This window comes from Cannabis sativa, chromosome X (assembly GCF_029168945.1).
Source record: "Cannabis sativa cultivar Pink pepper isolate KNU-18-1 chromosome X, ASM2916894v1, whole genome shotgun sequence".
Lineage (NCBI taxonomy): Eukaryota > Viridiplantae > Streptophyta > Magnoliopsida > Rosales > Cannabaceae > Cannabis > Cannabis sativa.
In genome coordinates this window covers 14991056-15009815 of record NC_083610.1, presented here as the reverse complement: position 1 = coordinate 15009815, position 18760 = coordinate 14991056, and the positions used below count along the sequence as shown (strand labels likewise).

General features: G+C 33.1%; 1 protein-coding gene across 1 annotated transcript; it reads right to left on the bottom strand.

The window, feature by feature from the left end:
• Nucleotides 1-12526: 12526 nt before the first annotated feature.
• On the bottom strand, nt 12527-18524 carry LOC115704044 (sulfate transporter 3.1). The gene is made up of 12 exons (XM_030631268.2): nt 17936-18524; nt 17635-17842; nt 16306-16477; nt 15938-16003; nt 15095-15208; nt 14491-14607; nt 14166-14292; nt 13790-14076; nt 13511-13701; nt 13331-13416; nt 13151-13227; nt 12527-13040 (listed from the first exon to the last, which is right to left on the bottom strand). Exons 1-12 carry the CDS (start codon nt 18276-18278, stop codon nt 12849-12851), a joined length of 1980 nt encoding a protein of 659 aa, XP_030487128.2. The 5' UTR covers nt 18279-18524; the 3' UTR covers nt 12527-12848.
• Between the last annotated feature and the right edge of the window lie 236 nt (nt 18525-18760).

Sequence of the window (18760 nt, the reverse complement as noted above, 5' to 3'; positions counted from 1 at the left end):
ATAAGATCAGATTCAAAATCAGTTGTTGTTTCTGATGTTGTTCCCGTGATGTCTAAAATCACGGATCATAAGTTGATTGGTTCGAATTATTTGGAATGGAGTAAGACGATTCGACTGTATTTGAGGAGTATTGACAAAGATGATCACTTGACTGACGATCCTCCTGAAGAAACAAACGATTCAAGGAAAATCTGGCTCCGTGAGGATGCTCACTTGTTCCTTCAAATTCGAAATTCTATCGATAATGAGGTAATTAGTTTGATTAATCATTGTGAATTGGTTAAAGAACTAATGGGTTACTTGGAGTTTTTGTATTCTGGCAAAGACAACATATCTCGCATATATGATGTTTGCAAAGCTTTTTATCGCGCGGAGAAACAAGATAAGTCTCTTATGAATTATTTTATGGCTTTCAAGAAAACATATGAAGAACTTAATGTGTTATTACCGTTTAGTCCTGATGTAAAAGTTCAACAGCGCCAACGAGAACAGATGGCTATTATGAGTTTTCTTGCAGGACTCTCATCTGAATTTGACTCTGCAAAGTCACAAGTTCTCTCTGGTTCTGATGTCTCCTCTTTACAAGATGTGTTTACTCGTGTTCTTCGCACAGAGACTACCTCTTCAACTCCTCTGAATAGCGCCTTGGTGAGTCGTAATAATTCTGCACCGGAAAGAAACTCTACTCCAAGTGGATTTAAAGGAGGTAATTCACAAGGACCTGATAACCGCACACCAAATTCTGGGAGCATCATGTGCAATTATTGTAAGAAACCAGGCCACACCAAGTTTGAGTGTAGGAAGTTACAATTTAAGAATCGACAACAACACTCTGCCAATATTGCAAGCACTAGTGATGCATCTGACAAATCGGTCCTTATTTCGCCGATGAATTTGCCAAGTTCTCAAGGTATCGGGAAACACTTAAGTCTTCATCTTCTTCTCACCGCGATTGCCGATTCAGGTAACTCTAATGCATGCCTTCTTTCCAAATCCTCAAAATGGGTCATTGATTCTGGTGCCACAGATCATATGACAGGTAATTCCCGTCTCTTTTCCACTTTTCAGTCTCACAGTCCCACTTCTGTTGTCACCTTAGCTGATGGGTCAACAGCTTCCGTTCTTGGATCTGGCACTATTGTTCCTACACCTATGCTATCCTTGTCATCAGTCTTACATTTACCTGATTTGTCCTTTAATTTGCTTTCTGTTAGTCAACTCACTCGTAATCTAAATTGTTGCATCTCATTCTTTCCTGATCATTGTTTTTTTTCAGGATCTTATGACGAAGAAGATTATTGGTAAAGGACATGAATCTGGTGGCTTGTATGTTCTTGACCCACTTCCGCCAACCTCTATTGCTTGTTCGAGTGTTGCTTCCGCTTTTGAGGCTCATTGTCGTTTAGGTCATCCATCCCTTCCTTTGCTCAAGAAACTGTGTCCCCAATATAGTAGTTTATCTTCGTTAGATTGTGAGTCATGTCAGTTTGCCAAACATCATCGTGTTAGTTTGAGTCCACGTGTCAATAAACGTGCTAGTGTTCCTTTTGAGTTAGTTCATTCTGATGTTTGGGGTCCTTCTCCTATTTTGTCTCAACCTGGATTCAGGTATTTTGTTACTTTTGTGGATGATTATTCTCGTGTAACTTGGTTATATTTAATGAAAAATCGTTCTGAGTTGTTTTCTATATTCTGTGCTTTTTGTGCTGAGATTCAAACTCAATTTAATGTATCTATTCGTACTTTGAGAAGTGATAATGCCAAAGAGTACATGTCTGCTCAATTTCAATCTTATATGACCTCTAATGGCATGCTTCATGAAACTTCTTGTGTTGATACGGCACCTCAGAATGGTGTTGCAGAACGTAAAAACAGACATCTTCTTGAAACTGCACGTGCTCTCTTGTTTCAAATGAAAGTCCCTAAACCTTTTTGGGCCGATGCAGTTTCCACGGCATGCTTTCTTATTAATCGCATGCCATCCTCTGTTCTTAATGGTGAAATTCCATTTAAAATTCTTTTTCCTAATAAGTCATTATTTCCAGTTGCTCCGCGAGTGTTTGGTAGTGTTTGTTTTGCTCGCGATGTCCGTCCATCTGTCACCAAATTAGACCCTAAGGCACTAAAGTGTGTCTTTCTTGGTTATTCTCGTCTTCAGAGGGTATAGGTGTTATTGTCCTGATCTCAACAAATATCTTGTTTCTATTGATGTTACTTTTGTAGAAAATACACCTTATTTTTCATCTTCCACTACTTCTACTAGTCAGGGGGAGGATGATGATTTGTTGGTTTATTCTGTCACATCTTATGCGCCTGCTACATGTTCTGGCGGGTCTCTTGTTCCTTCACCTGCCTCGGTCGTCACCCCCACAATGTCTACACCTCCACCACCTCCACCACCTCTACCACCTCCACCACTCCCTCGGCCTCCTATAGTGTACACCAGGCGCCCCCCCTCCTCCACCTCCTGTTTTATGTCCTGCACCTGCATCTTCGTCATCAGATCCGGAAATCTCAAATGATCTTCCCATTGCACTACGTAAAGGTAAACGCCAATGTACTTTTCCTATTACTTCTTTTGTGTCTTATAATCATCTCTCCTCTTCTTCTTGTTCTTTTATTGCTTCTCTTGATTCTATCACTATTCCTAAAACTGTTCGAGAAGCGATGTCTCATCCTGGTTGGCTTGCTGCAATGATAGAAGAGATGAATGCTTTGGTTGCGAATGGTACTTGGGTCTTGGTTGATTTACCTTCCGGAAAACAGGCCATCGGGTGTAAATGGGTGTTCACGGTTAAATTCAATCCGTACTCGCACAGTTGCTCGCTTAAAGGCCCGTCTTGTTGCCAAGGGTTATGCTCAAACCTATGGAGTGGACTATTGTGATACTTTTTCTCCTGTTGCTAAACTCACATCTGTTCTACTGTTCATTTCCATGGCAGCAACTCATCATTGGCCTTTGCATCAGCTTGATATTAAAAATGCTTTTCTTCATGGAGATCTTGAGGAAGAAGTATATATGGAGCAACCTCCTGGGTTTGTTGCTCAGGGGGAGTTAGGGCGAGTTTGTCATCTTCGCAAATCTTTATATGGATTGAAACAAAGCCCTCGTGCTTGGTTTGGTAAATTTAGTCAGGCTGTTGAGAAGTTTGGTTTGTTGAAAAGTAAGTCAGATCATTCTGTGTTTTATAAAAGATCAACTGTTGGTATCATTTTGTTAGTGGTGTATGTTGATGACATCGTTATTACTGGAAGTGATACTGAAGGCATCTCATCCCTTAAGTCTTTCATTCACACCCAGTTTAACACGAAAGATTTAGGGGAGCTCAAGTATTTCTTGGGGATTGAAGTTACTCGGAGTAAACAAGGTATTTTTCTGTCTCAAAGAAAGTATGTACTTGATTTGCTAACTGAGACAGGGAAATTGGGATCAAAACCCTGCAATGCTCCAATGAATCCAGCTGTGCATCTTACACGTGATGGGAATCCATTTGAAGATCCTGAGAAATATCGCAGGTTAGTTGGAAAGTTGAATTATTTAACTGTGACTCATCCAGATATTACATTCCCGGTTAGTGTTATCAGTCAGTTCATGTCTTCTCCAACAATTCATCATTGGGCAGCATTAGAACAAATTTTATGTTATTTAAAAGGAGCACCAGGACGAGGTATAGTTTACAAGGATCATGGACATACCCAGATTGAGTGTTTTTCTGATGCAGATTGGGCAGGCTCCAAGGTAGATAGACGATCCACTTCAGGATATTGTGTATTTGTTGGGGGCAATCTGGTCTCTTGGAAGAGTAAGAAACAAAATGTTGTATCTAGATCCAGTGCTGAATCAGAATATAGAGCTATGGCCCAGTCTGTGTGTGAGGTAATATGGATTTATCAGCTTTTGACTGAATTCGGGTTTAAGACTTCTATTCCAGCAAAATTATGGTGTGATAATCAAGCTGCTCTTCATATTGCCTCGAATCCCGTATTCCACGAGCGAACTAAGCACATTGAGATTGATTGTCATTTTGTTCGTGAGAAAATTCAACAAGGTCTGATCTCCACAGGATATGTGAAGACCGGAGAACAACTAGGAGATATTTTTACAAAGGCTTTGAATGGGGTGCGGGTTGATTATCTTTGTAACAAGCTGGGCATGATTAACATCTATGCTCCAGCTTGAGGGGGAGTGTTAGATATTAGATGTATATTAGTTGTAAGAGAGTTAGATATTTAGTAGATATTTAGTAGATATTTAGTCTCCTAACTCTGTATATAAATATGTATTATTCTGTGAAATCAACACACAATTCGAATCACTATTTTCTACAATTCCATTAAGTATAAATTGATGCTATCATAGCAGTAAGGTCATAGTATGGGTCGGAAGTACAAGCATAGTACTGGTTAAGAGTGATATTATGGTCAATTGTACTTTTGGGTATAGATTGATGCTATTATAGTAGTACAATCATAGTTTCGGGTCTGCAGTACGATCATATTGTTGGTTGAGACTGATATTATGGTCAATCGTACCAAATGTAGGAACATTCTCGATTCATCTATTAAGCCTTATAGGTAGTGTATGGCGCCTATTTGCAAGTCGGTAATATGTTTATATGTTTTATACTTTTCTTACTGAGGCTATCGACTCATAAATATGGTTTCATGTGTAGGTAAAGGAAAGACGAAGGTTGAGCTACATTGAGTCTAAAGCTTGCGGGTGATTGTACATATCAGAATAGTTAGGCTTGGAGTGTTTGGTTTTCGAAACGACATGGACTCATATTTTGTAGTCGCCAAGCAACACCTTTTGTAGAAAACATATTTTGAATACTATTGTAAACTTTTAACGGGATCCCAAACTTTTATAAATATATGTATTTATTAAAATTGAAGTTAATTGAAAAAGTTTTAATTTATCATATTTTTTGATAAACCCTTTATTTAGTAAAGGTGTCTACAGTAATTAGAAAATTACTGTAGTGTGCCTAATCAAGTAGGGCATTGCAATTCGGTATTAGAGCCACCAGGTTATTCACCAAAGACCGTCACGATATGTACAATCATCATTAGAGACAAGCTCGACTAACGTTTCAGTAAGCCTTTACTTGTTTTGTAATTTATATATGATTAATTAAAAAAGCATGATTGGAAGCATATGAGCAATATGTTAGTTGAATAATTTATTGTTTAAGTTTCTATGTATGCATTAGTAAATACAAATAGAACCATCACCCAACCTACATATTTACTAAGATTTCTCAGAAACTAATTAAATAAGAGCTAACGAAATAATAAATGCAGCAATAAAGAAGACAAAAAAATTTACGTGGTTTAGGCATTAATGAGTCTTAGTCCACGAGTTAGTGTATTTTTCTTAAGAGGCTTGTATGGTATTTTATAGTAGTGGTTACAAGAAAACCCTGACTCCGCCCTCTTATTTTCTCTTGATGAAGAAGAAAGCTTAGAGAAAATTAGGCAAAGCTTCGAGTACTATTAATTTTTTGATCCCCAGTTTGCATGAAAATCAAGGAGTATTTCTAGGCTAAATTGTGGGTATGGACATGCCCATGATCTGCTTAGAGTTTTTGTAAAAAGTCCACTATTGGGGTAAAATACATGTAAAGAACTGATTTTTGGGACCCCAAGAAGGTTCTTGCTCGTGTGGAGAAGCAACTGGATAATGGGGACCATCGTTGGTACTGGACGCGTGTTGCCCAAAGGTTTCACCTTGGAAAGGAGATGCGTATACAAACTGTCAGGTGAAAAGGTATATCCAGAGGTGGGGTGTGCGCACTACCATGTTCTGACACTGGGACAAGATCTGATGCTCTGTCAAATGAGTGTTGGTTTTATGGTACTAAATCAAATATGCAGCGGAAAGGTTTTGTATTATCTAATTATCATTATACCATAGCCCAAATGATCTCTAGATGTGTGTACATTAAATCAAAACAATAAATAGTAAGTTTAGAATAAATATCTCTTTATGACTATCAGGGTATTCTTGAAACTTTTCGTATGTTGTATCCCTTAATCTAGATGATGAGGTAATTTCAATTAGACTCACACCAGTATCTTCCAAATCGTTCCATCACACACAATGGATAGTGTGAACTATTAGGTTAAAGTGTATAGCTTTGTTCTTGTTGAGTTCTCAACACTTGAGCAAGAACAGATGAGAGAAAAATCAATTTCCTTTTTCTCTCTATAATTTTGAAAATTATGGTTCAAAGTGATGTTCTGATTTCTCAAAACAGGCTTCTATTTATAATATTTAATAACCCTTTAATGAAATTATATTTAATTATTTAAATAAATCAATATCTATAACCGAATTTGGTTACTAATATTTATAAGGAAATCTATCAACCACTTAAGGAATATCTCAACAATCTTGAAATATCTATAACCCCTTTTTAAATTAGATATTTACCTAATTGAATTAATTAAATAATTAATTAACCCAAAAAGACAAACTCCATAGTGACTGGACATATGCTTAGGCGCCTAACTTGTTGTTTAGGACAAGGTTGGTATCTTTTGTCCTCACAACTTTTGTCTCAACAAATCTTATCTTGCCAAATTCTATCTTAACAATTTTTATCTTTTTGCTTTTTAAGTAATTTGAAAATTATTTATTTATTATAAAAAATAAATAATTACTATTTTGTCAATTTAAAATAGATTTTCTGAATATCTTTATACAATTTTTTATCCCTACTCTTGACAGTATTTCATAGTGGCAATTCGGAGACCATAAACCTATAATTCTAAGCTCCAATAAACTAGATTATTTATTGAGTATCATCAACTAAATAATTCTTGTTTATTAACTCCACGATTACTTCACTATAAATATAGAATTAAACCCTTAGTAATTATAGAATTATATTTACTGAGTTTAACTGCAGTGTCCATTGATATAATTAATCCTAGTGATTAGCCATTCATGTGTTGGTTCGTAATTAATTTTGGTCAAATTACTATTTTACCTTCTAATTACTTCTTTATCCTTTAGTACTATTAATTCACTTGTGAAAGTATGATTTAGATCCCATCTAAATTTGTGCACAATATTCTAGTTCTAGAATTAACACTCAAAGGGAACCAACATTTGATTCGTTAGGAAAGTCAGAATTTCATAAGTGTAAATCATGTTCCCAACCATACACATCATTAGATTCCCAAAATAAAAGTTGTAAGAATCATCTTTCCTAAGAAACTTTAATGAGTGAATCAAAGAAACTAATAACACAAACATGAGTTTATGATAACTCAAGATTTAGGCCGATCTACTATTGATCATCATTATGATATGAATTAGGTCTTTATGATGAACAACATGTTAATAAAGATAACTTTATTCATATCGGTTATCGTCATGTATAATATATATTATATACAACACATTCACTTTGATGTCATACTACATCCGTAATCTAAACCAAGATTACTTGCACCGAAGAACGGGTATCAGTGAATCATGCTAGCAACCGTTGATTAAAGATTCCCAAACTTTAATATGTTGTTGGCTTTTTATTCATAGCTAAGTGGTTTTAGTTCTCTGTACAGTTAGAAGCCACATCCTCATATATGAATAAAGAATTTTCTGATATTTAATATAAATTATTCAATAATAACATTAACAACTTATATCCATGCATATATCAAATGTTCAACTCTTAATTAATAATCAGAAAATATCTTTATAGGCTTTTCAAAGCACAAACGGTAACAAAGAGATATAACTGTTGCTGGAGCGATTCGAATCTCTCTTCATGGTAGACCTCCGACTTCCTTTAGGTGGTTGGTGTCTGTGTTCAACTCTTCGAGTGTCCTCCAAGTATCCTCTAAACATATGTTGAGCTTGGTCCTCTCTGGATCCTAGAGAGATGATAAGGCTTCTAAGTCTTAGATGGAGGAATGGTTTTGGACAAGACTCTAAAAATAATAATAGGAGGCAAAAAAGTTATTTATCCTAGTATAAGTATAGGTGATCGATTTTTTTTTCTTCAAATAAAAGTTTTTTGGTAACTAATAATATTATTCAACAAAAGGTACTCTAAACTAACTAGTTATACTCAAATTGTGCAACCAAACTCTATCTTCTATACTTGTTTTTTCTCTTTAAAAGTGAGAAAACCTAATACAAATCTCTCTTTCAATTTTATTTACGAAAAAAATTACATAATACACATATTTGACATTCCAAAGAACTTGATTCCAAGCCTCCCAAATATTGTAAACCAACGCATTCAGATTCAGTACAACAGTATAAACTCTTTTCTTGTATTTAGACTTTTTGAATCCTTTTATCCATTTCAAAACTTTCATTAGGCCCCCTATTGAGAGCTAATCCCCCACCAATTGCAAATGGCTATTTGTAGTTGCTTACTGTACCTGCAATTAAAAAATAAGTGTTGATGTGTTTTTACTTTCAGGTTACAAAATAATTACATCCAAATCTCAAAAGTCGATCTCTAGTATGAATAGGGGTGGGCATTATCCAATCCAATTCAATTGAACCGAACCGATCCAATCCAATCCAATTACAAAAAGTTGGATATCCAATTACAATTGGATTGGATTGGATTGGATGCTAAAAGTTGGATTCTAATTGGATTGGATCGGTTATTGGATGTCAATCTCAAAATCCAATTAAAAACTGATTCAATCCAACACTACAACAAAAATTATTATTAGGGGCGGACTTATTACCGGCGGAATAGATCCGCCCCTAATAATAAGGGTTATTACCAGCGGAGTACACTTTCCGCCGGTAATAGTAAAAAATAATAATTTTTTTATTTAAAATCTTTTTTCTTTAATAATAGCAGCGGGAAACAAAGTATTAGCGACGGAACTTTTCATTAATTATTCAAAATGTGAAATGTGCGGGAAAAATCCCGCCTTTATTTTTAATTTATCATTAGCAGCGGACTTATACCGGTGGACTCCACTGGTAATAAATATTAATTTATTATTTTTATACTTATTACCGGCGGAGACACTTATACCAGCGGAGTCCCGCCAGTAATAAGTTGGTATATATAAAAAACAAAAATCCCATCTTTTCCTTCAGACTTCATTTCTTCTCTTTTTCACTCTCGTCTCTTCTCTTCTACTAGAACTCTTGGCACACTGTGATATTTTTTGATAGCAGATGGTGGTTTTTTCAGCTAGTGCAAGATGAGTTTGTCTCTATCCATGTGAGTTTTCACATGCTTATTTACTATATATTCATATATATATAATAAGTTTTATGTATTGTAATAATATTTTTTTTAATTAGCTGAGACACCTCAATATTAAGATCTCTGTTAAGGTTAGATTTCTTTAGTGTTCTATAAATATATACTTATAATTAATTAATTTTTTTAGTATTTTTAAAAGTTAACCTATAATATCTAATAGGATTTTAAAGTATTTATATATATAACTAAAAATATTTTTATATATATTGTTATTTTTTAAAAGAAAAATATGTGTCTACATATATAAACTTAGAAATAATTTTAAACTATTCTGCTAATTTTAATTTTTTTTTTTCATAATTTTTGTTATAGTTTAAAATATCGTTGTTATATACTATTAATTTTTAGTTTAATTTTTTTTTATTATCAGGTCCAAATAGCACAATGAGGAGACAATAATTTTAAAGCCAATTATTATCTTCGTAGCAGTCTCTACTATTTTGTTACATTTCACGGTCGACACCACTATAGTGAAGATTCAAGACTATTGACTTCAAAATTACAGATTTTTTAAATGAATATTCTCATTTAAACAATGATAATGTATTTTTCTTTTCAGCGACAATGACAATGTATTGTATTTTAACTACGACATTTTTTTAAGGTGTATTGTTCTATTAATTGATGCACAATGTGTTGAATAAATATTAATTATTTTTAGAAATTCTGTTATTTTTTATATAAAATATAATATTATATATTATTTTTATTTTCTTCTCAATTAATATCATTAAATATTTTTATATTAAAAAACTAATACTGGGGGATAAATAGCAGTGGGGTCCGCCGGTATTAATGTGTCAGATAGGTCTGACGAGTTTAGTACCGGCGGGGTCGGCCCCCTAATGATCCGCTGGTAATAATATTTAATAGCGACGGGATGTCAGTCCGCCAGTAAAGATGGTAAATAGCGACCCTGTAGTACCAGCGGAGTATTACCAGCGGATTCCGCCGGTAATAACTTTTAGGGGCGGAAAACACAGTTATTACCAGCGGACCTCTCCGCCGGTAATGAGCTAATATGTTGTAGTGCAATTACATTTATATATATTGAAAAATTATTTATGTAATAAAAAATATTGAAAAATATAATAAATTTTTATTATATATTTTTATTAGATTTTTGAGTAATTTGCGGCATAAATACTTAAGTTTTATGCCGAGTAGTAGATAAATACCTAAGTCCTATTTTTGGCGGTAAAAATACCTTCCGTCACTACTCTGGAACTCCCGTAGGTACCTCTCCGTTATGTGCCAGGTTAGTGTCCACGTGTCACTCGCTCATTGATCCACATCATTAATTTTTTTTTTATTTATTGTTTAAATGTTTAAAAATTATAAAAAAATAAATAAAAACTAAATATAATATACTTTTTATTTTTTAACCTTTATTTCTTTCCCATTAATTTTTCTTTGAATTGATATTGAAAAACGAATCAAATTGAAAAATCAAACCCAGTTAAACAAACAAACTAAAGTCAGATTTTTAACAAACTAAGATCAAAAACTAATTATTTTTTTGAATTATTAAACCTAAACAAACCCAAAAGATTTAAAACTTATTTTAATGAAATTAAAATTAAATTTCTGGAATTAAATCCCTGCAACTAATTATCTAACTAAAATTTTTTACTCTAATTTCTTATCTTCATCATCAAATCAAACTTGAAGAAAAAAAAAATACCACACCCAGAACCACAAATACCAGCTTTAAACGCAGAGAAGAATAAAAAAAGGCAACCCAAAAAAGATTTGTGCCCTATCTCTCTCGGATCAATCTTTTTTTCCCTATTCATCCTCCATTTTCAAAAATCCAAGAAACAAATTTTATAAACAAACAAAATCTCAAATCTAAACAAACTCAAAAATTACAAACAACCAATAAATCTCATATTCAAACTAATTCTTCACAACTACATAAACTACACTCAGATTTATACACAAATACATGGAAACATTTCATCATAAGTTCAATATTCTATTTACAGAAGAAAATAGCCAAAGGAAAAAAAATAATCACCCTAAACCTCTATAATCTTCTCTTTCTCATGTAAACCTTTATTTTAAACAACCCCATTCAGATCTGACTTCGTTGTAGATCTCATCTTCGAAGGGCAAGAGGAGCTTAGGGATAGCGATTTTGCCATTGAATGTGGTGAGGAGACAAGAGAGGGAGAAACTGAGTAGAGGGAACTTGAGCTATGAGGCTTGCATTTTTGAACCAGCTACACGACCGTGGAGCAAAGAAATAGCTTGGTGGTCCACCATTGAAACCGACGAGAGAAAGGCGCGAGACTGTCGGTGCCGAGAGAAGTAAGAGCTGTATTTGCCGAGGATGGAGAAAGGTTGCAGCCGATGATAGAGAAAGGTTGCAGCTTGCCTGAGAAGAAGGAGAAAGGAAGAGAGGGTGTCTGAGGAAGAAAAGCGAGAAGAGTGTTGGGGAAGATAGAGAGATATTAGGGTTTTTCTTTTTTAATTAAGTTATTTTAACATTAATTTTTTTTTTACTTTTTTATTGTTTTTTAAATAATTTTTAAGTAAATTCTAGATTTTAATGATTTTTTCAAATAATAAATAAAATTAAAAGATATGGACCTATAAGGGACTGCCACGTAAGTACTGACGTAGCAATTAACAGCCAGGTACCTACGGAAGTTCCAGTAGTGACGGAAGGTATTTTTACCGCCAAAAATAAGACTTAGATATTTATCTGCTACTCGGCATAAAACTTAAGTATTTATGCCGCAAATTACTCTAGATTTTTTTTGTATGTTGAATTTGTAACACTTGATTGTGATACTAAGTTTTTTACTAAAACCGATCCAGTCCACGGCAATAAAGAAATAAAAGCAAGTGATTGAAATAAATTTGTTGTTAGAATTTGGGGATAAGATGAATGAGGTTCCATTTCAAAACCAATTGACAATGAGAGGAGTAGCCTATTCATCTTATATATCACAATTTATTTCCACACATTAGCAATGTGGAACTAACTCTTAATATTTGTATCTTGGATAGCTTTGTCTCCTCCAAATAAGAGAGAACCATATCGGATTCTATTTGTCCCTCGGCCAGATAATTGTGTGTTGAATATCAGGAAAAAAAGAAAAAAAACTCTTTAAATGTTGTTTAGTTAATATACCAAAAAAATTGTACGTATCATTTTCACATGTACACTCTAGAGCCAGGTATGAAATTAACTACATGTCGTTTTTAAATATTCTCTTAAACAGCACATTACATTATCCTTTCAATAATAATGACGAGCCTTTGTTATAAAATAGGCCTTTGGCATTAATTGTGCAATATACGTTATACAAAAGCTACTTATATATAGAGTTTGGGAAAAAAAAGGTTCCTCTAATTAACTTTAACTAATGAGCTAGACTCATTTCCTTATCATTTTGATCCAAATGAGTCAACTTTTTTTTTTCACTCTGATCAATAAATTAAGAATTGGCCTTCTTAATTAATCGCATATATATAAAAATAATAAACTTGGTGAATTCAAACAATCGCAACTTTGATGCATATTTGCTTTAAACTTCCTCCATGAGTTTAATTTATATATATGTGTAGAAGAGAGTCTGGTCAGACGTTCCACGTGGAGTCAGCTGATTCGTCTTTGAGTGTACCTTCTGGTTTAGAGGTATGAAGCATATAGTTGCAGGCTCCAACAGCCTCCCCAACAGTTAGATAAATCCATTCTTGTCCAATCTTGCTAATAAGCTCTGACTTGTTTAGTTTCTTCATAACCTCACTTCCAGGGTTGGCCAATACAAGCTATAATTAACACAATTAATCCACACAAATTAATTACTAAACATAAAATTAAGAAGCTAGCTAGTACAATTATATATATGTACACAATTATAGTTATAGTAATTGAATACCTTAAGTCCTCTTCTTTCAATGGTCTTCTTGACCTCATCAATCATACTTATTCCACTCGTGTCAATGTTACCTACAGCTGTAATTAATTACCCAAAAATAAAATATAATCAGTACTGTACTGATGAATAAGTTAAATAATGCATTTTATTGGAAATGCGTTCATATATAAATATATATACCAGTCAAATTCAAAATGACATATTGTAAGCTGGTTTCTCCTGAAGATTTAATTCTGTCTTCCTCTTCATCAATCCATCTTGTGATCCTTTAATAATACAAATAAAAATATACATATAATTGGTCAGATTAAGTATATTGTAATTTACTATAAATAATATGAAGAAATATTATATATATACCTTTCTCTTAAGTAGTTGGAATTGGCAAAATAAATAGGAGCATCAATCTCAAGTATAAGAACTCCAGGCACATTGCAGGTATTGGTGTATTGTTCAACGTTTCTGTATATCCTAGAATCTGGAATGTTCCCTAGAACGAAAGTCTTAGGCCTTGCCACGAACAATAGTACTCTCAACAAAGATATTGCAACCTGATCACATTAAGTACATTAATTAGCTTTTATTAATATTGAATACATAGGATAGGATTTACAATTGTTAATTAAGTTAAGTACTAACCGCTATGACAAGTCCAACTTCGACGCTGCTGAAAACGACACCAATATAAGCACTCATGCAAACGATGAAATCAAATTTGTCGACCTTCCAGAGATGAATGGCGGCGTCGTAATCGATTAAGCCGAGCATGGCTGAGATTATAATGGCCGATAGCACCACAAGCGGAGTGTAATGGAACAATGGTGTTAGGAACAACAGTGTCATCATTACCGCTAATGCCATCACTATGTTAGACACTGCCGTTTTGCATCCTGCGTTGTAGTTTACAGCTGATCTTGAAAATGGCCCTGAAAAATTAAATTAAATTAAATTAATTATATGCAAAATTAATTTCAAATGACGAAAATATAATTATTATTATTATTATTATTATTACCTGTGGTGAGATAGCAAGAAGTACAAGAACCAACAATATTCATCATTCCAATAGCAATCATTTCTTTGTTTCCATCGATATGGTAATGCTTGAACATGGAAAAGCTTCTTCCTACTGCTATCCCTTCCTGTATAATATATTAATTATAAATCAATTAAATATTATATATATTACAAGTATTAATATTCACGGGATCTATAACACTTTACCCCCAATTAATGATTTTGTTCAATTGTCTAGTCTAGTAGTCAACAAATAACAAATTATGTCAAAAAGTGTACTATTATTGAAAACAGAGAGAGAGAGAGAGAAAGTTATTACTTACAGCTAGTGCTATGACACCAGTAACTATGCCAGTTTTGATAGCAATAGCCATGTGAGGAGGCACTAAGACAAGATCCGTGATGGACAGTGGATTCAGCCCCTTCTTTAAATTACCAATCTGATTAAATATGATGCACCAACATACAGGGAATCAGAAGCTAATTCATAGTAACCGACCAGTCAAACAGTATCCAAATAAGGAAAAGAAAAGAAAATCAAAAAAAAAAAAAAAGTAGTTAAAAGACGTTAAGGAAAGGAACAACATTGCCACGGGTAATTTTATAAACTGGGACCCTCACACCCAAAACAGTGGTATTATTGGTGGGGGCCCAATAACTCTGGTCGTGACGTGCGACAGTGAGTGAGTGAGTGAGTGGTGAGGCCACTTTTATTGGACTGGCCCATTAAGATAGACACAAAACACATCCCATAAATATATTTATGGTATTAATTTTGACGTGGTCTGTAGGTCGGTCATCTTGTCTTCGTCAAAGTCAGTCCACAACAAGTATAATTGGACTGTGCTCTATCAGTGGGTCACGGTTATTAATGACTAATAGGGAAAAAGAAAGGAAATCTAATTAAGTACTGTTTTGCTTGCTTACCACTTGAACGCCGTGTTTTTCAGCGTGAGTCAGATAAACAAGAATGCTACCCAAGATAACGGAGGTTAACGGCGCCATTGCTGAAATCCAAAAAAACTTTGGCCGTTTCTTACTCTGCATGTAAAAGTATTTCATACTTACATTAATTAATAATAATATACTTCTTTTCTTTTTATTAACTATAATATTTAAATATATTTGCTAAGGTATGTTGTTATTATTCTATTGGTGGTTGAAGTATATAACATGGAACAAGGTTCACACTACGCAGAATGGTAGGAGTCAATCACCTTTGAACGTTTTGATTTGCTTTTAGTAGTTAATTAATATATAAAGCAGGTAGATCAAAAAGTTGTGGTTGAATATCAAGACTTTTGAACTATTTTATTAATTTATTTATTTATTTTTTTTGAGGAAAAGACTTTATTAGAATTTTTCTACATGCACTTCAAAAAAATAAAATGAAAAGAAAGAAAGACAGAAGCTGATTCCAACTCGTTGAGAAGGTGAAGAATTTTAGATCAATATATATATATATGCTAATCAAAATTAATTTAGATCCTAGAGCATTTTTTATATGCTAAACTATAAAAATTTATTATATTCTTTCGCTCGCTTAAATTTTAAGAATTATATATAATACTGATTTGGATATTCGACGATTAATGCTTCAGAATATAGTAGTTAATTTTGCCTAACTTTTTATTATATAAACAAATAATAAGTCGGTTATAGTTGGTTTTTAAAGAATACGACAAATTTATTATTACCAGTAATTATGCGGTGACATGGTAAAAATAAGGATATACTATTGCATTTTTATAATTGGTTCGGTGAACTTACGAAGTATTTGGTTATTATGAGGAAGAAAAGGAAACAACATCCCAAGACTCCACTTTCCCATTTCCACTGCAACAACCATAACCAAAATATAATAGTTAGTTATTATAATCCAAGCCAAGTATATATTTATAATCAATTTAACAAGATACTTTATACATTTTATTATTAATTAATATGAATGGCCAATCGTATATAATTACTTATTTCTTAAATTCCATATTTGATTAATTCTGAATATATAGTCAATCGTAATTGGTAGGATATATAACATTATACCATAAGTAATAATTATTTAATTATTTAATTATATATTATGTTGGTTTCAAAAAAACTTATATAAATGTAATTGTAGGAAAAAGACAAGAAACCTGATGTGTTTGGGTGAAGACGGATCTCATGACTGAGACAATATCAGTAGAATGGGTGAAATGGTCAAGCCCAAGAATCCCTTTTAGCTGTTGCAGGCAAACTACTGTGGCTGCTCCTGCCATGAACCCTACTATCGTTGCATGTGATAAGAAATCCACGATAAACCCTAGCCTGCCACCATTACAATATTATTATCATTATTTTTGCCAAGGATTATTATTTATTCATATTCATATATTATTATTATTATTAGAGTAGTGCTACCTTAATCTCTTATTACGACTTTTTAGTCAATTTCCATGCCCGAAAACACATATATATATATCGGAATATTTTTTTTCAATTTTTTTTTCACGGTGGTGTTTGTTATGCTTACAACATTATCCTTGTAAATTTTTGAAAATTTTCGAATTATTTACAGTACTGAAAATACGTTTGAAGTTTTTTAAACACGCTTGGTAAAATAGATTATCAGGAACTCTATTTTTGGTACTGTAAATTATTCGAAATTTTTAAAAAATTTACAGGGATGATACTGTAACTATAACAAATACCGCTATGAAAAAAAATTGAAAAAAAATATTTCGACATGTAATTTCGGATATGGAGGTTGACTAAGAAGTTATAATAAGAAATTGTAATTAGCACTACTACTATTATTATTATTATTATTATTATTATTATTATTATTATTATTATTATTATTATTATTATTATTATTATTATTATTATACGCCCACATCTTCATTGATTTACTCATTTTTAGACTTTCTTTGCCCAAAAAGTGAGATAGTAAATAAATACGACTATTGGTCCTTGAATTTGCATATAGGTAGTAGGCTAGATTTTTTTTCTTCTATATATCTGACAGCTATATAAAGCTGAGCAAGCGGATCAACCATACCCGTGCTCATATTCTTTCTTAAAACAAGGTTTTATTTTTTTTTACACATTTTATTTTTTCTAAAAGTGACTCAAAAATTGTGGGAAAAAGACAAAAGAAAAAAAATGCTATTCTCACATGAAAAGATAGGCAACAATATATTTAAATTATGCCTTCTCTTAAATTAATTAATTAATTAACGTACTAAATATTTTAATTATTGTTTTTTAAAAAATATATTTTAATTAATATAACTGCCCTAACAGCTTAAAATATTCCTTTTTCCGGGTTATATTAAAAGTTAAATAAGTGCCAGAATAATAATAACAACTTGTACAGGTACAGTAGCTCATTATTCACGAGTGTGTAGTTTTTTTTTTATATATAAATATTATGTGATGTGAGGATCTTTTAATATATATTATATTTAAAGTAAATATTATACCTTAAAAAGCCCAAGGAAGCTTGGAATACTCCTGCGAAAAATGTTGCTGTGAAAGCAAGGTGAAGATAAAGAGAAGGATTCTCAGTAAAACTAACTTCTTGGCCCAACATTGAACCCGTCAGAAGCGAACCCACAGCCACTGTCCCCACCGCCAAATCTCTTGAACTCCCCATCATAGCATAAATCAAAGGCGGAATAAAACTTGAATCTATACCATATATATAATATTATTAACAAAAAATAGCTATATATTGTAAAGAATTAATATGTATGGTACTACTACTACTAATACTAGACTTACATAAGCCAAGAATGGGTGGCAAATTGGCTAGCTTGGCGTAACTGATGCCCTGAGGTATAGCCAAACTAGCTATGGTGATTCCGGAAATGAGGTCAGCTTTGAAGAAATTGAGAGTGTAGCGTGGAGCCCATTCCAGGATTGGCAAGAAGTACTGGAGTCCTAGCCACACTCCTCTCAACGGGGATTGATTCTTGAACTGTCGGAATGGATCGTCCGGGAAAAACGTTTCCATCAGTGAATACTTAAACGTTTTAACAAATGGCTGAGGTGGTGGAATAGCCACCCTGTGGTAGGCCGCCGATTCCACCTTATGCTTTGGGTATACACAGTCGTTGTTTCCCATTATTATACTATCAAACTATATATATATACTCTATACTATTATTTCCTACTATTAATATATACGTTATATATATATATATGTAATGGGTTGAGAAGAGTGATGAGGTAATTAAACTAGTTAATAATTATATAAGGATGAGTTGAGCTCTCAATCTCATGAGACTGTACTGTGGGTGTGTTGTGATGAGCTAGGTGTTTATATAATAAATGTGTGTGGGTTCAAAGCAATAAGCTGATAGTAGTGTTTGGGATTCTTTTGTAATTGTGTAATAAATAATATGATTTTTTTTATATATAATTATATCAAATATGAGTGCGTTTGTGGGCCCTAGAAGAATTAGGAGTGAAAGGGGACACGTTCGAACGGTGCGAACTAGGGATTTTTCAAAATTTCATAGCTGCCCACCTCGTGTTTTTATTTTATATACATATATAAAATAAAATATATATGGGTTTGGTTGTTCAGTTCTTTATTATACAAGA